Raw genomic sequence first — 24398 nt, forward strand, 5'->3', positions numbered from 1 at the left:
TGTTTGTCCTCAATGGACTCCTAAATCACTTAACCGATTATAATAAAATTCGCACACCATGTGCAGTTCGATCCAACTTGAGAGATAGGATAGTTTTTATGAAAAAAAAACATAAACATGTAGGTACCGCGGGCGAAGCCGGGGCGAACCGCTAGTTTATTTATAAAAATGAATGAAATATATAAGAATGTGATAAATATGTATACAGGGTGTCCCACTGTTGGTATACTAAGCTCAAAGGAGGTTATAGTTTTGCATACGCTGAGAACGTAAAAAATGCTTATAAAATTCCAGACGCATTTTTTTTTTCAAATGGAACTTCTGAATTCTTATAACTCTATGTGTACACCCATAACAAGCAACCCGCCCAACTTTGCCACCAGCACGTGAGCTATCGTTTAAGATTATGTTTTCATAGACAAAATGCTCACATTCGAGAAGCGGTATATGCCGGCGGCGCGAAGCTAGAGAAAAAAACATGGATTTTCAGGAAAAATTTAGCAAAATTTTTTTGTGTAATTTTGTTGTTTAAGTATTTTTTACGTGATAAATGAATGCAAAACTACAATTCCCTTCGTGCTAAGTATACTTACCAATAGTGGGACACCCTGTATATGTAGTTGTATAGATACGACATAATATCATAGATATAATAATATATAAAAGAACAAAGTTACCTAATTTTTGAAAGATTGTTTTTGAAGTGAAACTTCTTTAGGCGCGTTGAGAGTAAAATTTCACGTCATGGCAATAATGTCTCGTCATGGAGTATCATTTGGTATCTTTGAATCTTGCCAATGAATTTTCACTTCTGACACGTGTGCTCTGTACACATGCCCTTTTTTAATATTTATTTCTTAGAAACAAAAATAACTAACTTTTTCATGATAGTAATTCACAGTGCATAAGTGTAACATATTATATTTCTTTAGGAAATACCGCCAGCCCCTAAGACTGATAAATTATTTGTAACTAGCTTCCGCCCGCGACTCCGTCCGCGCGGATGTCGGTCTTCGCGTGGATGGTTTATTTCTCCATTTTGAGTAAATCTGACAATTACATCTTATAAATATCTATTGGACCCAAATACGGATAGGCTTATAATAATACGCAACGTGTGTTCGCGGTTCTACAGAACAACGTCTATGGATAACTGAAAAATTAAGATTATTTTTTTTTTCTACGTATTTTTCTAGGATAAAAAGTATCCTATTTTACGCCCAGGATAATAAGGTATAATTATACCAAGTTAGGTAGTTTTCACGTGATGTCTTCACATACAGACAGACAGACAGACAAAAATTTTTTTAATCACATATTTGGGTTTGGTATCGATCCAGTAACACCCCCTGCTATTTATTTTTTCAATATTTTCGATGTACAGAATTGACCCTTCTACAGATTTATTATATGTATAGATGTATGTATAGAAGATTTTGTAAATATTAAGTATGGGAAATAAAACAAAACCCGTCAAGAGGACTAAAATCTGTCTAAAATCTAAAATCGTGATCTCCGATGACCGTCGTCGATCGTGTTAATGTGTGCGCGAGTCACTCAAGTTCAGATAGCTCTTGTAGTCTCTTAAAATCAATGCCATCGTTCTTGAGTTCTAAATATTGTAACTAACGCTTTCTTTTCATAATGAAGAGTTTTATAATTGAACGTAGAAGGGTAAAAATAAGGATAATAATAAAAAAAAAAACACATTTAAGTTTGAACACATTTATTTGCTAAATTACTAAATAAAAAATTCAATTTTATGGCACTTAAATCAAACCGAATACATAATTTCTAAAAGCATAACCTAATATTACTCTTTATAAAAATATATTCTATAAAAATAATTCTAACATAAAATATTATACTTTAAAACTAGTAACATAATTGAATAACCTGCCTAGGAAGATAAAATAATATGTTGGCTAATAACTATTGCTCACAAACACAAAAAGAAATACATGCAAATGTAAATATAGCTGCCACCAATTATAAGTAAAACGGTGCAGACAATAATTTTGCCAATTAATTGTGGCCAATTAGCCACATTATTCGTCTCTTTCTCGCTCACGATAGTTGAATCATGCCATCTCACTTTGACGTCTAATCGTTTGTGCGTTAGTGTGCCGTGTTTGAAGATCGAATGTTGTCTTGGTAACCTATTTACACCTTTTTACATAAATACATATTATTTGGCATTTTTTATCAATTTTATTATGGCAGTTTGACAATTTTCTTAGCATTAATACTAAATACAACCTAAACTTAAAAATAGCTATTAAAATTCATATGAAAATATTATGTATCGTAAAATATGTGTTTTACTAATATAGAATTTCATCTGCATATTATCTAAAGGGGTAAGTAGACATAAAAGATATTTCATATTAAATAATAACAACGAATTTATATAAAAATGGCCACTAAAATGTGGTACGATGAACTATTTTTTTTTTGTATATAAATTGTTTTTAAAGGAATCTCAGATTTAAATATCTATAATATAAAAATGAAATGAAATGAAATGAAATGAAAATAAATGAAATGAAATGAAAAATGAATCCCAAAATGTGTTGGTAAGCGCATAACTTGAGAACGGCTTAACCGATTTCGTTAATTCTTTTTTTATTATATTCCTTGAAGTACGAGGATGGTTCTTATGTAGAGAAAACGTAAATATGTACCACGGGCGAAGCCGGGGCGGACTGCTAGTTATATAAAATGGAATATATAATAGAATTAATACTTTTCTGTGAGTATTTTAAAGAGGTAATGGTTGTAATAGGAACTGTAAAATGGACTGGAGATTTTAAATAATTTTTAAATATATAATTTTTTTTATAAAAATTTTATTACACACGAAAAATATTGAAAATATATTCTGTAAAGGCAAGAGGGTTTTGGCAATAGATTTATAAATAATATAATATTATAAAGAGGAAAACTTTGTTTGTTTGTTTGATTGTAATGAATAGGCTCATAAACTACGGGACCGATTTTTAAAATTCTTTCACCATTCGAAAGCTACATTATCCACGAGTAATAAAGGTTATATAATAACACGCTAAGACCAACAGGAGCGGAGCCACGCGGGTGAAATCGCGCGGCACAGATAGTAAATAATATAATAAAAATATTTTTTTTTTTGTATATTTTTGAAAGTATTAAATATTAATGTTCGTCTTGTGTACATATCATTTTATGTAATTTAATATAATTATCTTAAAAATATAATGGATTAGGGATATTGCTTCGTTTATACTTAAATTACTAGGGGCCGATTTTTCAATCCTTAGTTAAAATTTATCCGTAAAATGTCACCTGTAAACTGTCAAATACGGACAATTACAATACATTTTTGAAATGGTAGTTTAATACGTTATTCGATGAATAAGTTTTAACCAAGGATTGAAAAATCAGCCCTAAATCTATAACGAAATAAATATTCTACTTGTAACAGTGTTGCCTAAATAAATAAGAAGGCAAGCTATATAAAATCATGAAAACCTCTGAAATAATAATGGTATTTATTTTTGAATACCAAATTTAGAAATTTTTCATATTACCAAAGAGAGCTCTGAAACATCATTATTTTTATAAATGATATTTCTTTTATTAGTGTTTATTTTTAACTTGTGTAAGTTTTTGCCTTGTTTTATATTTTTTAAAGACGCTAAAATTCATCAGTACATAAAAGTCGAATTTTTATGATTATTTGATTTCATATAGTATAAATAATATACATATTTATTACTTTCTTATATATTATATTACATTCATTTTTATAAATAAATTATGATAAGCTGCCATAAGAACACTTTTTAGTGTTTATTTTCATTTATAAATTATTTAATTTATTTATGATATTATGCTGCCATTAAAAAGCATACTTTTTTAATATATATACAAATCTCGTGTCACAATGTTTGTCTTCAATGGACTCCTAAACCACATAACCGATTATATTAAAATTCGCACACCATGTGTAGTTCGATCCAACTTGAGAGATAGGATAGTTTAAATTTCAAATAGTTTTAGAGAAAGCGGGCGAAGCAGCGGGCGGTAAGCTAGTTTTTTTATAAAATAACAAATGTGATTTTTTGTATTCTTTACTTTTATTTCATTATCACAACAATAAACGATTTTAAAATTCTCATGCTATCTCACTTACACGTTAGTGAATGTTCACATGTTGTCTTTCTCACACGCTTTATTGAAGTGAAACTTCTTTATCGGGGTTGGAAAAAAATTTAGTGTTACATTTTTTCGTTACGCGTGACATTTTTCTGTTACGCGCCATCTTTTTCTTATCCCTACCACGCGTGATTCGACGTATATATTATTTTTTGAAAAATAAGGTCATAAAGAAGTTTCACTTCTTACGTGTATACGTACACACATACATTTTTTTATTGGCACAGGTTATATAAAAAAAGTTAATTAATAAAATGGAAGGAGCATTTCTTTTCATATAGGAACAAATACATTGTATGACGTCACCAAACTTTAAGAAACCGATAAAGTACTTTTCGGTAAATATATTTTTAGATCTGAATTTAAATATAAACCAAAATTAATATATTTATAATAAATATAATGGTTGTTTATCTGAAACAATATAATATGCCATAGATCTTATATCATATATTATATCCTTTAAAACCATATAAAATATAATATATTTTTAAAGTGAAACTTCTTTAGGCGCGTTGAGAGTAAAATTTCAAGGTCGCGCCATGGCAATACCGACGTCATGGAGTAAGACGACGATTTTAGTATCTTTGAACATTGCCAAAGAAGTTTCACTTCTGACACGTGTGCCATTTTTTTTTATTTAATTATCTGTAATCCTCAATTCAGCTAATTCCTTTTCCTCGTCCACTTCATCCTCATCTTCAGAGCCATGGACGGAAGCGGCTGGTGTTGTTGCTCCTAGAAATAAAAATAAATTTAAGTATATGTTATTATTTATTTATAAGATTTATGGTCGGTTTTTGCAAATTAATTTTTAGTTAAAATGAATAAGGAAGAAAATATACGCAAAAAAGTGTCAAATATGTCATCAGCAACTGGAGAAGTCGGTCTTTAGATTTTTTGCTTTTTTTTCACATTAAACCTTATTAAACTATTTTTAAATAGTGTGTTAGTGTCTTTTTCAAACTGTGCCGTATACACTACAAATTCACACAATCTTGTATAATGTGCGATATTATGAAACGGTGAAAAATTGTGTTTCTCTATATTTCACAATCTCACGAAAACTTTATAAAATAATTTTATGTACAATTCCAAAATTAACTAAACATACTTTGCATAAAATTCTGTTAACAGTGCTTTTGAACTCACACAATTTTAGTGCCCTAAAACTATCTAGACCTAATAATTACTGTTGACAATAATTGTTTATTTTTTTAAACAACCATACACACAATCACGTATTAAAAAGTCGTCAAGAAATATCTTAGTGGAGTTGTATGACATTCATTGAAAGTAAAACCTTACTTCGTGGCATTATTGTTCAAAGTCTATTTTGTCGTTCATTAGAAAACTCTGTCTTATTCATGAGTAGGCAGAGTTTTGTTACAGACACTTTATAAGTGCAAAAGCGAGTCTAGTTGTTTATTCTACGTCAATCAAATCTTCAAAAACCTTTGTTTACCAAAGTCCAGGTTATAAAATTTTGTGTCCAAAATACTACCAAAACGTTTTCAACAACAACCAAGTGACATTAGAATTATCTACAAAATTCTACAAAACCATTCAAAATCTATCATTTCAAACCTATTTTCTTTCCACACAGTCACTTAATTTTGCAATAAGTTGGTCTATATGTTCCGCGACCACCGCATTGATCGGCTCCAAGAAGTCTTCACACGCCAGCGCTTTCTCAAATCTAACTTCTATATCTTTGGAAATCTCTAGATCCGTTAATTCCAATATTTCTAGCGATTTCTGTATTTTCGTTTTCTCGTCAATTTCTTCGGATAGACTCGTTTGGATTTCCTCGTCTTTAGTTTCTTTGTGTTGTTCTATTTCCTTGTGGTAGGAGGCCGTCAGCCATGATGATTCGTGTTGTGGTGATAGCACTATGTAATGTGTGTTTGTTTGATTATATCTATGTATTAAATGTAATACTCTGTATTTACAGAATAATAAACTACCGTCTGTATAAGGATGATATTATGAGAACGAATATTATGATTAAAATAATAATAGTTTAAAAAAACTAAAAAACACGCTTTTTATAGAAAACTGAACTAAAAAATAGACAATTTTATCAAATTAGTGTATTGTCATCGGTCCTCAATAAATCTACAAAGTTTGAACGAAATCTGGCCGTTTAAAGTGGGTCAAAATCGCGCCCAAAGAAGTCGGTTACAAACATACAGGTGAAGCTAATATAAAGCGTGTAAAAAGAATCTGGGTGTAACAATATGGCAATGATTATTAGATTTTTTTTTAGATTTTTTGTCTTTCTGTTGGTCAGTGACAAATCAATATTTAGTTAGAGACATGCAAGGTTCAGTACCTAAATTTAATTTATTTAATTTAATTTAATTTTTAATTTATTTATTTTTACCTAATTTTTAAGTTAATGCGAAAAACACAAACTCAATTTAAATATAATTAAAACTTAACAAAACTTTATTAGAACATGCAAATGAGATTGTAAAAGAATAACTAGAAAATCGTACCAAACGATACCACAATTTAGTTTAAAACAGAAAAGACAGAGATATTCTTTATTATAATACATCTATCAATCAAAGAGCCGCAAAACATGCAAAATAACTGCTCAATTACAAAAAACACTAACAATTCATGTCAAAAGACCACAAATTAAAAAAAAAAAACCTAAATATTTTTCAAAAAAATCACAAAAAATATGTCAAAAACGGTTAAACCGAAAATAATGCTACTCACGGGAATGTGTAGGGCTCGGCGGCTCAGAGATCGGTCGCGGATAGTTGAAACGTTTGCCCAGTTCCATGTGCATACGATCTACATAGTCTGGATATACAATTTTCAATGCTTCGGCTCTTGCTTGACGGTAGTACTGAAAACAAGTGATAACTGCGTTAAAAACAACCGACTTCAAACTTGCACTTGCAACATTTACAAATACAGACAAAAATGCTCATAAAATAAAAACTACTGGGCCTATCCGAATAAAAATTTTATGGGACCAATTCGACACCATCCCGCATCGAACAAAAAAAGAATCACGTAAATCGGTTCAGAAACCTCGGATTAATCGGTGTACATACATAAAAAAAAACATACCGGCCGAATTGATAACCTCCTCCTTTTTTTTGAAGTCGGTTAATAAATAATAAATAAAATAAATATTTCAGGATCCCATATTAAACTTTTCACTTATGTAAAAATGTTGTGTGGTTTTATGAAACCACGGTAAAAGTGAAACTTTTTTTCACACTATAGACATTTAACTAAAAATTATCGTGTTTGTACGATAATTATCGTACGTATCGTGCGTCACGCGACATGCGCTACACAGACCAAAAAGTTTGAGACGATGTAATAAAACTTATATAGATAATTAACACCCAGACACAGAGCAAAGATCTATGTTCATCACACAAATATTTGTCCTGGGTGGGAATCGAACCCACGACCAGGAAGATAATTTTAAGAAAATTTGATTTAATAAATCATCTATGCTAATATTATAAAGCTGCAGAGTTTGTTTGTTTGAACGCGCTAACCTCAGGAACTACTTGTCCGATTTTAAAAATTCTTTCGGTGTTAGATCAAAGAAAGAAAGTCAATTATCGAGGAAGGCTGGCTATATATCATCCCGCTAAGACCAACAGGAGCGGAGCAATGCGGGTAAAACCGCGGGGCACAGCTAGTATTTAAAAACTTACAATGCCCAAATTTCTCCAATCAAGTAAATCGCTCAATCTCTCAGTTCTATTTCTTTGTATGATACGTTGTCTTCGCGTCAATCTGGAAGAGAAATTAATATATGAAATAACTAATTAAAACCCGTGGTTTTACTTGTATTTTATCGGTATAAAAAAATCTATCTATATATAAAAATCAATCGCAAAATGTGTTGGTAAGCGCATTACTCGAGAACGGCTGAACCGATTTCGATAATTCTTTTTTTATTATATTTCTTGAAGTACGAGGATGGATCTTATGTAGAGAAAACGTAAACATGTACCACGGGCGAAGCCGGGGCGGACCGCTAGTATAATATATAAATCTCGTGTCACAATGGTTTAAACCACTTAACCGATTATAATAAAATTCGCACACCATGTGCAGTTCGATCCAACTTGAGAGATAGGATAGTTTAAATCTCAAATCGTTTTAGAGAAAGCGGGCGAAGCCGCGGGCGGTAAGCTAGTATCTTATATGTTAATCTGGGAATGATGTATCTGTACATGAAATTTCAGATAATTCGGTTCAGTTTTTTCTTTTTGTAGTGAAACTTCTTTAGGCGCGTTGAGAGTAAAATTTCAAGTCGCGTCATGGCAATACCGTCACGTCATGAAGCAAAGCGATTTTGGTATCTTTGAATCTTGCCAAAGTTTCACTTCTGACACGTGTGTTTGGGACACACGCTTTTTTTCTTATTAAAGATGTTTATTCGTGTTTAATATTATTTTTTTTGGGTTTTTTTGTGATACTCACTTAGTAAAATCGAACATATACTGCGCCAATTGTTGCACGGAACCCTCTAATGAAATATATCTTCTATCGACTACATATATGCCGTACGACATCGGATCGGCTATGTGGTCTTGCATGAAGCAGCCGAAACCTGGAAACAGGGTATGTATGTTTATTTTGATGCGATTTTTGTTAAAAAATAGAGTAGATGTATTTATTTTTGGTCGTTGTCATCACATGTTTAGCCGTTTATATTATAGATACTACCTTTCGCCCGCGGCTTCGCCCGCTTTGTCTAAAACCTAATAAATTATATACTAAAACCTTCCTCTTGAATCACTCTATCTATTAAAAACCGCATCAAAATCAGATTTCAGATTATTACCAGATTTATCTATACTAATATTATAAAGCTGAAGAGTATGTGTGTTTGTTTGTTTGAACGCGCTAATCTCAGGAATTACTGGTCCGATTTGAAAAATTCTTTCAGTGTTAGATAGCAGATTTATCGAGGAAGGCTATAGGTTATATATCATCACGCTTAGACCAACAGGAGCGAAGCAATGCGGGTGAAACCGCGGGGCACAGCTAGTTACAGGTATTGATATAGATATATGTGTAAATTACTTACTTGTTTACTAAATTACTTACTTATAGATATATGTGTTAATTACTTGTTATTATGAAATAAATAAATAAATATAGGTATGGTTACTGGTATAGTTATGGATATTTTTATCAGTATGGTTATTGGTATAACCAATTATTTTTAGGCATATTTTATTTATTATTAGGTATATTATATTACCTGACAAATTAGTAGTAATACTGGGTATACCCATGACAGTACACTCAGCCGGGGTATACCCCCAAGGTTCGTAGTACGACCGAAATACACCCAAGAGACAACCAAACAAGATATAGATAGATATAGGTAACAGTATGATTATAGGTATGGGTATAGGTATCGTTATTAGTTCGGTAATAGATACCGATGCAGAAATGGTTATGGGTATCTTTATAGGTACTGGTATTGATATAGGTATATGTGTAAGTATGGGTATGATTACTGGTATAGTTATAGGTATTTTTATCAGAATGGGTATAAAATCATTTATTAGTGGGTATGAATATATACATGGGTATAAATTCATTTAGGTATAATCTTTTTTATTTTTAAGTATATTCTATTTATTATTAAGTATATTATTACCTGACAAATTAGTAGTAATACTGGGTATACCCATAACTGTACACTCAGCCGGGGTATACCCCCAAGGTTCGTAGTACGACGGAAATACACCCAAGTGACAGCCGCGTACGAATTCTTCGTAATCCAAACCGAATAGAGGATTCGTGGATGTTAGAAACTCGGGATGGAATATTACCTGAAAAAAAAAAGAACTTTTATTAAATTATTGACGAGAAACTTCTTTATCTGGGTTGGAAAAAAATGTAGTGCAACATTTTTTCGTTACGCGCCATCTTTTTCTTATCCCTACCACGCGTGATTCGACGTATTTCTGTTAAGTTGCATATAGTAAATTATTTTTTGAAAAATAAGGTCATAAATAAGTTTCACTTCTTTAACGTGTGTACACTAGTAGGTACACGTACACATTTTCTTTCCATTTGTTTCAAACAAGCGAACGCGTCATATGTATATTATGTTTTTATTACCTGATTAGAATAGGTAAAAACGACAAATAAACTTGAAACATATTTTCAATTTACCAAAAAAAAAATGTAACTTTTTGAACTTTGACTAGATTTAAGATTACTATTAAGTAGCAAACTGGGCGAACTCCGTTTCGCCACCAAAGACACCTTTGCTATAGACCTCACGGAGCCCGAGACCTTTCCAACGAATGCAAAACCGTGGAAATCGGTTCGTGCGTTCTGGAGTTATAGCGTCAGGAAGGAAAACCCGACTTATTTTTATATAGTAGACTAGCTTACCGCTCACGGCTTCACCCGCTTTCTCTAAAACGATTTGAGATTTAAACTATCCTATATCTCAAGTTGGATCGAACTGCACATGGCGTGCGAATGTTATTATAATCGGATAAGTGGTTTAGGAGTCCATTGAGGACAAACATTGTGACACGAGATTTATATATATTAAGATATAAGATAAGATAAGATAAGATAAGATTATGTTGCTTACTTTAACTTTGTCATTGACAGTGTTGAACAGTTGACATCTACGGATGGAATTCAACACTGGATCGCTCCAATCGTCCACCTGAAAAAAGGGATAAATTCCCAGTTCAAATGGTACCGTTCAAAATTTCAGCAATTTGCGGTAGTTTTTGAGTTATCTACAGGGTGTCACACTGTTGGTATACTAAGCTCAAAGGAGTATATAGTTTTGCATACGCTGAGTTCGTAAAAAATACTTATAAAATTCCAGACGCAGTTTTTTTTCAAATAGATGAATTCTTAGAGCTAGCGTGCAAGAGCAACTTTTGTCTCGTTCACTATTTAGTCTCTCCCATCAACTCTATGGGCTAGTAAGAAAGTGCGCGCACGTAGCGACGCAACTCCCCATACAGTTGATGGGAGAGACTAAATAGTGAAGGAGACAAAACTACCACAGGCTTTAATTTCCCCAAATTTTAACTGTATTATTAAAAATTTTCAATAAAGTTTTTTTCTATTCTATTATATTCTATTAACAAATACTCACAACATTATGCGTGGTGACTGGTGGCAAGCCATCTCTTTGTAGCGCGTATATACAACGCTTCAGACGAACTGTATCATCTTTGTGTAGTAAATCTGACGCGTCCGGGAGGTGGCCTCTGTAAAATATTATTTAAATGTACAAACAAACAAAAATACTTTATTGTGCAACACAGAGAAAAGTACAAGTAAGGACACAAAACATAAATTAATAAAATATCACAACAGGCGGTCTTATCGCTCAGACAGCGATCTCTTCCAGACAACCTGGTGGACAAGGAGACGCAGTGCAAAAGTAACAAAAAAATGTAGTCATTTTAAGGGCAAAAAGGGATCTTTTAAAAAATATAAAAATTGCATGGAGCTATATCTTATATTCTACTGGCCAAAATCGCGGGTAAAAGTTAGATTCCTTATATTTTTGGACAAAAAACACGGGTAAAAGCTAGATTTCTTATATTTTTGGGCAAAAATCGCGGGTAAAAGCTTGATTTTTTATATTTTTTGACCATATCGCGGGTAAAAGCTTGATTTGAAATTTTTGACCCGCGATTTGGTCAAAAAGTTATACTTTTTGACCAAATCGCGGGTCAAAAATTTAATAAACTTACCTTAAACAAATGTCATACATCCTTTGTCCAATCTTTTGCTGAACATCCTGTATAGTGTCCCTTAGAGCTTTAGTAACCGCGTGGCCTCGGAGACTCTCTACATTGAAGTTGTTCGTTTTGGCGGGAAATATCAAAAACGCAACTACCGTCATTTCTGAACCGGACGACTGGAATATAAATTTGTATCTATATTAACATTATAAAGATGAAGAGTTTGTTTGAAAGCGCTAATCTCAGGAACGAGATAGCCGAGAGATATCGAGGAAGGCTATAGGCTATATAATAATTATTATCTTTACGCAAAGACCAACTTAAAAACACATTTTCATTAATTTGTGTTAAATTTCACAGATTAAAATTATTAATGGTCTTGATTTATATTGTAAAGGATTTGTAAGGTTGTTTGTTGATTTATAAGGAAAGGTTTGTATGTATGTATGGTTTTCACGCTTAAACTACTGAAGCGATTATAATGAACTTTAGCACACATATAGAGGGCAACTTGGATTAACACACAGAATAGGTTTTATCCCGGAAATTTCACGGGAACGGGAACTATGCGGGTTTTCCTTTGAAAACGCAGGCGAAAAGCTAGTTTATAATAAAAACGTCAATGCGACAAAATATTATTTTTCATATTGATAACTACCTTCAAATAATGATTAAGTCGTGCCAAAGCTTCGACGAATATATCCGCTCCTTTGTTACCAAATTCGTATCTACCCGCAATGAAGAAGTATAGCGTCTTGTCGAGGTCGAAGTTGAAATGCCTGGAAATAAATAGATTATATGTATATATAAAACTCAAAGGTGACTTGTATAGTGATCTATCAATGCACAGCCCAAACCACTGGACGTATCGGGCTGAAATTTGGCATGCAGGTAGATGTTAGGACGTAGGCATCCGCTAAGAAATGATTTCCCGAAATACTTGCGGGAACGGGGAAAAACGGGGATGCACGTACAAAGTCGTGGGCGGAAGCTAGTTTGAATATGATTTTGAATTAATAACACTTTATTACCCATAAAAATGTCCTCTAGCGAACTCGTTTATCTTTTCCTTGGCTAACGCGTGTAAATTCTGAAATTCGTGTAGTGCCGAGAATTTCTTTACGTTCAAACCGTTTGGTGTAATGAAGTCCGGCTTTCTGCGTAAAAGGTGTTCAGCTTCGAATCCTGTAAAATACATAAATAAATATATTTTTTAAGTTATTGCAAAGCTTCTATCACGGGCCTTGAGCGCGGGGACCGAATCGAGAAATTCCGTAACGAAAAAACCTCACGCTCCCCGCGGGGACGGGCGGAGGTGTGGCTTGAAGGCATAGCATGCAATAGCGCAACCGCCCCAGTCCCCGAGTGACACACGTCGTTTTTTTTTGCAATAGAAACTCATTTTGAAAATAGATAATGGAAAACATTACAAATTGAAATTAAGTGTCTTCAAATGGAAAAGAAAATTTACATTTTTATTTATTTCTTATAATATTGTAATACGCTGGTTATTCGCTATATACTAGAGCTAGTTATTATAAATTAATATTATAATTAATATAACTCCGTTTGATTTTACTCCCAGAAAATTGCTCTTACTTTAGTAAAAAAGTTTATTTGACTTTGCAGCATTACAATTTTATTGAGTAAATTTAAAACATACGGTTAATCATATAAATAAGAAACTACGCTTCGTGCTTGGAAAGTGACTAAATCCAATTTTACAAAGAGATAATTTGATAAATTTTTACAGTATATTTCACTTCTAAATATCTATTTTCAATATATCTTATATACTAGCCCTGCGGTTTTACTTGCAATAGCTGTCCAGTAGTTCCTGAGATTAGCGCGTTCAAACAAATAAACTCTTTAGCTTTATATATATTTTTAACTTCAGTACTAATGTTTACTAGTATAAAAAAATCAAGGCCAACACACGCTTAACCGCAGGTATGTTACCTGTAATATCCGAAACGGTAGTAAAAGTGTGCGTCATATGAGCAGCAGCCCGTTCCATACAATAGCGGTGGTATATCTGTCTCTTTCCCGCTTCCTCGTCCACTGAGAACTAGAAAGAGATGGCTATATATTTAATGGTGTGTTTGTATTGTTATAGTTATTTTTTATTTTATAGCATTCAAATGTTTTATTGATGAGAAATTTTTAAATGTTGTAGTTATATTTGGTAATACATATTATTACACGCAATTATAATTTTTAGTGAATGTTCTAATAAAAAAGAGAAAAAATAATTTTCATTGTTACGATTAAACTTAAAAATCTCATACGACGAATTTCTTTGAAACTTCGTTAAAATATTTAACATGAATTTATATTGATCTATTTAATAGATCAAATGCAAATTTTATCAAATATGATTCAGTTGTTAAAAATTTTTACCAGATAGTTTCTTACAAATATTATTGTATAATATAGGTATATAAATGGTTTATTTTTCATCAACAATAACTCAAGTGTAATATAGTGTAATTTAAAGTCAAGTTCAATATTAACAATTAATTTTTAACCGACTTCAAAAAAAGGAGGAGGTTATCAATTCGGCAGGTATGTTTTTTTTATGTATGTACATCGATTACTCCGAGGTTTCTAAACCGATTTACGTGATTCTTTTTTTGTTCGATGCGGGGTGGTGTCGAATTGGTCCCATAAAAATTTTATTCGGATAGGCCCAGTAGTTTTTATTTTATGAGCATTTTTGTCTGTATATGTAAATGTTGCAAGTGCAACTTTCAAGTCGGTTGTTTTTAACGCAGTTATTAAACTGCAAATATCTATGTATATCGTAAAACTTACCTTATCCAAATTATTGTAGAAATCAGTGTTGCCTGCACACAGATATCTTCCCAATAGAGTAGCATGGGTTGTGAATACAGTTGCCACATCTACATGTCGCACTCTGGAATTAATTTATTCGTATTTTTTGTACTCTTCCAACTTTTTCATGTGAGAAGAAGATATATGAGAGAAAGAGATAATTATATTGCACTTATTGGCTATAGTTTTTTTGTAATGGCTGAAGTTTTAGTAAATTGAAAATTGTTGCCGAAAAAAAACATATTTTTTAAAAAACTTTTCTACAAATATTAAGGTCAATTGAATAAAAAGTATTACAATATGTTGCTATAGTATGTTTATGTTATTTCTAAATATTAGATTACCACTTCAGAGTATCATTTTAATAAATAGTAAATCTAATAAAATCATCCTTTCTTTCCTAGTTTAGATTTTGTTTTACTTTTTTTTCCCCTAAAGCAGTTGGATCAATGCAAGAAGATAATAAATAACGTTATAACTAAGTAATTAATACCAAATTAGTCTACTTTATTTATATATCTATTTGTTCGAGTTAAATATCGTAGTTAAGTCTAACCTCAAAACAATTAAACCAGTGCCAGCCTGCCATTCGTGGAAATGTGCGACCACCCGCGGCGGTGTGTCACTGTAGTTCTCGGCTGCTTTGCGAAACTGTAAAATAATAATATAAAAATATTTATTTAATTATATGTAAATAATTTATTTTATACATACTTATACAATCATATTTTTAGAGAGAAAAATGTTGAACGACCAAATAACATGATATTTTTTTTTCTTCCAAAACTAGTTTTTAACCATATCTGTCAACTGTGTTTTAACCGACCTAAAAATTCAGCTGATGTATTTTTTTTTTTATGATTTTCGTATTGAAATGAGCATAAGAAATAGTGATTGATAATTTAGTGCTGAAAATCAACATTAAAACTATACGAAATAATCTACATTGAACATTCTCAACTCATATATTCTATATCAATTAACACCCTGTATAACACAACCCAAGTATGGGATTCCATGGAGCATGTATCCCATAATTCGCGTTTGTTACACACATTGAGATAATATTACTACGTATGGAGGAGACACCACGAACAAAATCTGTGCGCCATTTTTTTGCTCTAACTAAGTTTTAAAAATTATTATCTAGTTAGGTACTTACGGATGAAAGTTATTCCTTTGCTCTTTTTCGTATTATTTGTATTATTTGTGCAATATCGTAACACACACGAAGGCATATTTGATGCGTTTCACTTTAAAACAAATAAAAAATGAGCGTGAAGTTAAGCCATAAGCCATGGCTTATGTTGAGCGGAACATAAGTGATGTGGGCGGTGTCGTCTCCATATGTATATCTCAATGGTTACACCCTGTATAACTCACCTCGGTGATAAACTGTGCGACCATGAAGCCCAGTATCACCGCGTCATTCGCCTCAACGTCCAAGTGTGGGATTCCAATGGAGCATGTATCCCATAATTCTTGTTTGTATGTATCGAGCTGCCAAGCGGCTGAACCGATGTCGAAGAGAATTATTTGTGGGTTGCCGTCTACTAGCCAAGTGCCGGTGTGGAGCTGAAATGATGGGATTGTATTTGTATGTAAATTTATTTATTCACAAAAAATATCTGAAGTGAAACTTCTTTATCGGGGTTGAAAAAAAATTTAGTGTAACATTTTTTCGTTACGCGTGACATTTTTCCGTTACGCGCCATCTTTTTCTTATCCCTACCACGCGTGATTCGACGTATTTCTGTAAAGTTGCATATGCAATACAATTATTTGTGGCTATGAACATTGTGAACACTGACATAAAATTCAACTTACACATTTATAAACTTCTTTAGGATTTCATCTCGACAATTATATTTCATAACAATATTGCAAAACAAGTGATAACTGCGTTAAAAACAACCGACTTCAAACTTGCACTTGCAAAATTTACAAATACCTACAGACAAAAATGCTCATAAAATAAAAACTACTGGGCCTATCCGAATAAAATTTTTATGGGACCAATTCGACACCATCCCGCATCGAACAAAAAAAGAATCACGTAAATCGGTTCAGAAACCTCGGAGTAATCGGTGTACATACATAAAAAAATATATATATATAATATATACCGGCCGAATTGATAACCTCCTCCTTTTTTTTGAAGTCGGTTAAAAAAGATTTCTTCAAGACTATTTTTGAATTACATTTTAATAATTAAATACACACCTTATACCCCTGACTCCTCATAGCATTAACGGCTATAGTAAGGGGAGAGTTTTGGGGAAAATCTGCCTCCTCCACCTCCTGCCTTGCACATGACTCTTTGTATGGCCCTGAGATAATATACATATGTATATGGATAAATATTGCCAAGGTATTATTATATTTTTATAATTAGCTGCATATAGTCATTTTAAATAATAACTAACTAGCTTTCCGCCCGCGGCTTCGCCCGCGTTTTCAGAGAAAACCCCGCATAGTTCCCTTTCCCGTGGGATTTCCGGGATAAAACCTATCCTATCTCTCAAGTTGGATCGAACTGCACATGGTGTGCGAATTTTATTATAATCGGTTAAGTGGTTTAGGAGTCCATTGAGGACAAACATTGTGACACGAGATTTATATATAAAGACTAGTGGTTCGCCCCGGCTTCGCCCGTGGTACCCACATGTTTAAACTATCCTATCTCTCAAGTTGGATCGAACTGCACATGGTGTGCGAATTTTATTATAATCGGTTAAGGCGACTACACCACCGAAACTAGCGCCCCCCCAACATTTTATTTTTTTACTCCTAAACCAGATCAAATTTAAAAAATGTAGCTCGGTACTTTGCTAGTATATTACTTGTAGTATTTTTGGTATTACTTTTCATTATTTTGCATTCGGTAAATTAGGAGAACTTTTGATTACCGCCAAAAGTGGCCACTTTTGGCGGTAATCAAAAGTTCTCTAGAATAATGAACAGTTAGAATAGTGAAAAGTAATACCAAAAATACTACAAGTAATATACTAGCAAAGTACCGAGCTAGATTTTTTAAATTTGATCTGGTTTAGGAGTAAAAAAATAAAATGTTGGGGGGGCGCTAGTTTCGGTGGTGTAGGCCTCTTAAGTGGTTTAGGAGTCCATTGAGGACAAACATTGTGACACGAGATTTATATATATTAAGATTTGCAGAAATTTTAAATTCTTTGGTATAATAGATTAAGAGATTTATATGTGAGTATAGAATATTCGTAAAGTAGTAGTGAGTATAGAAGATTAGTAATCTATACTATGTATCTATAAATAATATTATAATATTATAAAGAAGAGTTTGTTTATTTGAACGCGCTAATCTCATTTGTAATTTAACTACTAGTCCGATTTGAAAAATTATTTCGGTGTTAGATAGCCCATTTATCGATTAAGGCTATGTATCATCTCGCTAAGATCAACAGGAGCGGAGCACTGCGGGTATAACCGCGGAGCACAGCTAGTTTATTATAAACAAAATTAATGGTATTTTCATGTACTTTATGTGCAAAATGTTTATTAAAAGATCACAGTCAAGGCAATTTGAATCAATGGGAAAACTATAAATAGTTATGAATGAATAAACGTACCCAAAAGACAGTAATTATCACCCATTTCCTCAGTAGAAACATAAGCTTTCGATCGTATGACCGTGTAAATTCCACCAACTGAAAAACGAAAAATGTACATATTATGTTGACATATTTCTACTTTATTAACCGACTTCAAAAAAAAGGAGGAGGTTATCAATTCGGCCGGTATATTTTTTTTTTTTTTTTATGTATGTACACCGATTACTCCGAGGTTTCTGAACCGATTTACGTGATTCTTTTTTTGTTCGATGCGGGATGGTGTCGAATTGGTCCCATAAAAATTTTATTCGGATAGGCCTAGTAGGTTTTATTTTATAAGCATTTTTGTCTGTAGGTATTTGTAAATTTTGCAAGTGCAAGTTTGAAGTCGGTTGTTTTTAACGCAGTTATCACTTGTCTATAGGAAAATTATCATAAGTGAGTTAAAATTGTAACAAGGGGATTGCTTTATTTATTAAAAAAAATAACATGAATTAATCTATCCTTCTAATATTTTACACGCGAAAGTTTTTAATGAATAATCTTCTTTCACGCGAAAACCACTGAACGTATTTTGTTGATACTTGGCTGTGTTTGGCTTGTTAATTCGATAGGTTACCTACTATAGATTTCTTCTTCATCATCATCATCATCATCAGCCCATATACGTTCCCACTGCTGGGACACGGGCCTCCTATGAGGGTACAGGCCATAATCCACCACGCTGGCCAAGTGCGGGTTGGCGGATATTTTTCTTATTATTAAGCTATTGCATAGCTTCTATCGCGGGCCTTGAGCGCGGGGACCGAATCGAGAAATTCCGTAACGAAAAACCTCACGCTCCCCACTCCGATGGGCTCGGAGGTGTGGCTTGAAGGCATGCTAATAGCTTTACCGCGGCAGTCCCCCAGTACCACACGTCTTTTTTTCTACTTTTGGTACATTCATATGATATTTTAAGGTTTAAAGACATTTATTCCCATTAAGACATTAAGTCACTTACATGAGAAACTTAAATTTTAAACATAGGTATTTATAAAAAATATCATTCGTTAGTTAAAAATTTAGAGTAAGTTACATACTATAAACATAAGTTTGGGTTAGGTACTCATTCATTGCATTCAAAGTTTAAGCGTGTGGTCTTCCAGGATGTGTTTCGCTAATTGTTTTTTGAATACAATGAATGAGTTTACACTTTTTAATTTGCTTGGCAATCCGTTATAGAAACGTGCTCCCTCGTATGTTGCCGTTCGCCTTCCATAATTTTATAAAAGCATACTTTCTATGTCCGAATCCCGAGACATAATAGGTGTTTCTTATTCTCAAAAAACATTTTAGCATACATTCATAAGACTGTCTACTCTTTACACTATTTCCACAAAAAAGGCGTATCTAGATATCTCAAATACAAAGTGATTCAATAAGCCTACACTCCAGATTAAGATCTATTGTAACGTAAGTAACCACAATGACCCATTGTACTAGATCAGGGCTGGAACCAAACGGGACTAACCCGTTGTAGGTCCAATGTTAACACATAATATACCTAGGTGAGAATGTGTTTAATGAGTACTGAATATAATAAAGACTGTTGTTGATATATGTATAAAGAACAGTTTTCTAATCAATCAAACTTTCTTCAAATCTTCCGAATCAATAAAATGCGAAAGTTTGTGAGGATAGATGTATGTGTATTGTGTATGTTTGTTATACTCTTTCACGCCAATACTACTGAGCCGATTACAATGAAATTTAGCACACATATAGAGGGAGGTGTTTTAATTTTTGAATGACAATATCAAATGGAAGGCCACTTCCTGCGGGCATAACACATATCAAAAAATACTCTACATAAAATATACAAAAAACTGAGATAAGTTCCTTTTGCGTCGGGACTGGGGTAATTTTGGATGGAGCTTGGGTGTTCTCCTTTACTCTTATAACTATTGAGGTATTATTACTACGTATAGAGAGGACACGACGAACAAAATTTGTGCGACAAGCGCGGCGGCGCGTTGCGGCTAGTGAGTCATACACTTTGTAGATATTCTACCTCTTAATACTTATAAATTCAAACCAATGTAACAAAAAAAAATGTTTTGAGACGATTGACTCTAACTCGTGTTACAAATAGTATAGTAACGATGTCCTCTCTAGTACGTAGTACATAGTAACTCAATGCATATAACATATTTGCATACTAGGTATACCTTTATTAGCAGCCTCCCATGCTGTTTCAAATGTCCACCTGTTCTCATCATTAGCGGCCTGACCCTTATCCATGTAGGATAAAAGATCGTGGGTAGAATCCGACCTGTAAAAGCGTCGGGAAGAGCGGTCGCGGGACATGTTGGCTGAAAAATGAAATGGAGTTAATAGTTAGGTAGATAGGTAGTAAGGTATTAGATAAGTTAACTATGCAACTGAATTGAAGAGTTTGGTTGTCTGTTGTTTTATGAAATTCATAGTTCGAAAGTCAATACAATAATGAATCGATACAACCAATCTATTAATCTCTTCAAAATTGTAGGTATATAGAGGAAACCTAATAATCAATTCGAATAAAAACATACCTATTTATAATAATTGACGAAATTGTTTGTTTGAATGAGAATAATTTGAAGTTGTTACATTATAAGGTCAATAGATCTTAATAATAATATAATGAATCGTGAATCATAAAACATACGGTGTAAGTTAAAGGGGAAGAAATAACCTAATTTCACTGGAGAATGCCCTATATACTAGTTTCCTGACATCTTTCTACAATGTACCCAGTACCTATCCACGTCACTAAACGTGAAACTGCAAATATATTTGGCGGGCACCCAATGTCAGTCATTGAACAATTTATGTAAATTAGCAAAAATAAATTATGTAAGTTTGTTTTGCATCATCCAACATTGACAACTTTACTTTGTCTGTGATATTTTGGGATTAAAGAATGCACTGAAAACATAGTAAGTATAGAGAACAAGTAGGTCGAGTCCCGGGGTCGCGGAAGAATTCTAACAAATACCCGCGGCCCCATCATTAAAGCGGCTCGACGGAACACAGTGGGGTTTTAGTCGGTAAGAATCCGACATAACCCACGGCTCCTTCCTCGGGGGCCGTGGGTATCTTTGGAAGATTTCCCCACTATAAAAAAAAAGGTCGAGTCCCGGCGTTTCGACTTATAAACTGCAAGAAATGCGATACTATTTCTCTCACGATTAAATCAAACAGTCACATCCGAATCGAATTATCTCGTATTAGCTACTATTAAGTATTCTGTGAACTGAGTAAAGAAATAACTCCCCGTGCGGAGCCGGGAGCGATCATCAATTTAAAATTAAAAAAAAGACAACAAACAATAAAATAATTATAGTTAAACACGTATTTAATATTTATATACTTACGCAACCCTATAAATATTTTAACCGATCTACAATTAGCGGCAAAATCGATACTCATACAAAAACAGCAACACAGCACCACCCTTTTTAAAGTCGGTAAATGACATACCATGCCTTCTACATTCGGGGCCACGCGCCACGCACCCCTAGCTATCTGACCCTGACTTTGCGTGATCAATCATAATAATTAATCATTTACTTATCTACTTTCGTACTACAATACGTGATCAGTATGGACGCATTTTTATGTTCCCACATGGATATTTAGATAAGAATTATTGTAATTTGTAGACATTTAATATTGATATTCGTTTTTCGATTTCTCTCAATTTTTTAATTGGTGTTCGATAATATAATAACATAATCTATAATAAATATAATTAGGTATAATGATTAAAAAGTTGATGAGTTTGTTTGTTTGAACGCGCTAATCTAAGGAATTACAGAACTGTTTTCAAAAATTCTCTCAACGCCAACGTTGAAAATCTATTTACATATCCAAATATGTACATAGATTTTATGTCTTAATATATAAGAATAATTAACATCGTTAGAAAACAATTGTTTTGTCTATGGATAACACCTAAGGGTAAAACAATATACTTAGACAATTACATAAATAAATTATCTAATGTTTTACAAAAAAAACATGCATTTCTTCAATTTTAATTTAGCAGTTTCATCCCGAGACTTAAAACTTTCAATTAACTGTCTGAGTTAAATCACAGGCAGTTAACTAATATTATAAATTAAAGAAAACATAATATGATTCACATTCTTAACTACAAGATGATATTTTTTCACAAATGACAGCAAATTATATTATAATGACCATATAAAGATAAGATATAATATCTCATTATGTAATAACATCACAACAAGACAAGTTATTCTATAAATATGTTTTTAATTGTCTGTGAAGGGCATTTATTAGATCTGTATAAAAAATGGTTATGTCAATGTACTTAACATTACTCCTGTGTACATATTATAGTAGCTGTGCTCTGCGGTTTTACCCGCATTGCTCAGCTCCTGTTGGTCTTAGCGTGATGATATATTGCCTATAGCCTTCCTCGATAAATGGGCTATCTTATACCAAAAGAATTTTGAAAAACGGACCAGTAGTTCCTGAAATTACCGCTTTGTAATAAACATTTAAAGGTATATTTAGGTTGGCTGGAAGAGATCACTCTTAAGTGATAAGGCCACCTTCTGTGCTGGACTAGATATAAGTTTAAATTTTAAGAATTTATTTGTATGCCAGCACAATAAAGTGTCAATAGTTAAATAAAATAAATAAACTCTTCAGAAGAAATATGTATTGATAACTAGCTTTCCACCCGCAGCTTCGCCCGCGAAGTCAAAGAAAAACCCGCATAGTTCCCGTTCCCGTGGGATTTCCGGGATAAAACCTATCCTATTTCCCGGGGTAAAAAGTAGCCTATGTCCTTTCTCGGGTATCAAAATATCTCTATACTAAATTTCATGCAAATTGGTTCAGTAGTTATGGCGTGATTGAGTAACAGACAGACAGACAGTTACTTTCGCATTTATAATATTAGTATGGATGAATAAACAATCAATTTTTTGTTTGAAATGTTTAGTTTGCGTTTGATTGTAGAACCAAAGGTAGTATTTGAAGGTGACAAAAACACAAATGGTTGCAGATAAGACACAGAAGTTTCTGTTGAACAAATATATTTAATATTTATTCAATTTAAATTTAAACTTATTTCAATTTCTTTTTACAATTTACTACAATATAAAATTTACATTCATGTAAAAGTATAGAAATATAGTTCAATAATTAATTAATGTTCTAATGAATGTTCCATTTCTATAATATTTTCTTTTATAGTCGGTATGTTTTAATATTGTATAATAAATATTTATCGAAAGGTATTTATCGAAAGCTCAATTATCTTTCTATTATAAAATTTTAAGAAGTTAAGAGCATCATGTAGACATAATATTTTGTTATTTTATATTTTATCGAATTATGTATTAAAAGAATTCTTACGATGAATATTCATGAATTATTAAATAGTATTCATGAATATAAATTACTTTAATTCCAATAATTAATTACAAATCCCAAACTTGAAACATTATTAGAATTCATATTGTAATTTATTAGAAAATTGAGAAAGTACCTATGTTCAAAGCCGCATTCGCCGGCATTTATAATTTAGTTTACACGCGTACAATTCAATGAATTCGTAAAATAAACATCGTCATTTATTAACGAGTATCTACACGCTACGGCAACGATTAAAAGAGATAAAAATTATTTATAGATCACTGAATGAAGCGACGTAGCTAAGAATACTTAGTAAAGTTTACTTACATTTTAAATAAGACGATTGCCCAGAATCTCGTAGAACAGGTTTATCACTGAAAACTTCACTGAATACGTGGCACAATGGGGTCTATATGTCGATCAAGTTGCCCCGAACTTATTGCGATATGAATTAAATAAATCGCATGTCTACGCGGGTAGGAAATTCAAATAAAATGAATTTTCGCGAGTTAACAAACGTCAAACTAGCCGAATTTGAAGGTCACCTTGAAGTGACAACAACGTAAAAATGTTGCAACACTCGCAAGATTTGACAGATTTTAGATAATTCAAAAATTAATTGAACAAAAATAAA

General features: G+C 32.6%; 1 protein-coding gene across 2 annotated transcripts; it reads right to left on the reverse strand.

Annotated features, from left to right (window-relative positions):
* Positions 1-4716: 4716 nt before the first annotated feature.
* Positions 4717-24314, reverse strand: LOC123704299 (glycogen [starch] synthase). Of its 2 annotated transcripts, XM_045652619.1 has the most exons (19): positions 24092-24314; positions 20560-20703; positions 18368-18445; positions 16989-17095; positions 16149-16340; positions 15322-15416; positions 14745-14847; positions 13890-13998; positions 12962-13115; positions 12589-12709; positions 11940-12106; positions 11333-11447; positions 10811-10888; positions 9857-10031; positions 8665-8794; positions 7890-7971; positions 6925-7057; positions 5782-6086; positions 4818-4932 (listed from the first exon to the last, which is right to left on the reverse strand). In XM_045652619.1, exons 2-18 carry the CDS (start codon positions 20696-20698, stop codon positions 5782-5784), a joined length of 2283 nt encoding a protein of 760 aa, XP_045508575.1. In that variant the 5' UTR covers positions 20699-20703; positions 24092-24314; the 3' UTR covers positions 4818-4932. The 2 variants fall into 2 exon arrangements, with proteins under 2 accessions (XP_045508576.1, XP_045508575.1); XM_045652620.1 differs by lacking the exon at positions 5782-6086 and having other exon boundaries at positions 4717-4932; positions 24092-24311.
* Positions 24315-24398: the final 84 nt, after the last annotated feature.

The sequence above is a fragment of the Colias croceus genome, chromosome 29 (assembly GCF_905220415.1).
Source record: "Colias croceus chromosome 29, ilColCroc2.1".
Classification (NCBI taxonomy): Eukaryota; Metazoa; Arthropoda; class Insecta; order Lepidoptera; family Pieridae; genus Colias; species Colias croceus.

Excerpts from the sequence above, each read along its gene's own strand:
- LOC123704299 (XM_045652619.1), bottom strand. The coding sequence starts at position 20,698 with ATGTCCCGCGACCGCTCTTCCCGACGCTTTTACAGGTCGGATTCTACC. Across the intron at positions 13,999-14,744 it reads TCTACAATAATTTGGATAAG|TTCTCAGTGGACGAGGAAGC; the intron begins GTAAGTTTTACG and ends ATCTCTTTCTAG. Across the intron at positions 6,087-6,924 it reads GCCGAGCCCTACACATTCCC|TGCTATCACCACAACACGAA; the intron begins GTGAGTAGCATT and ends CACATTACATAG.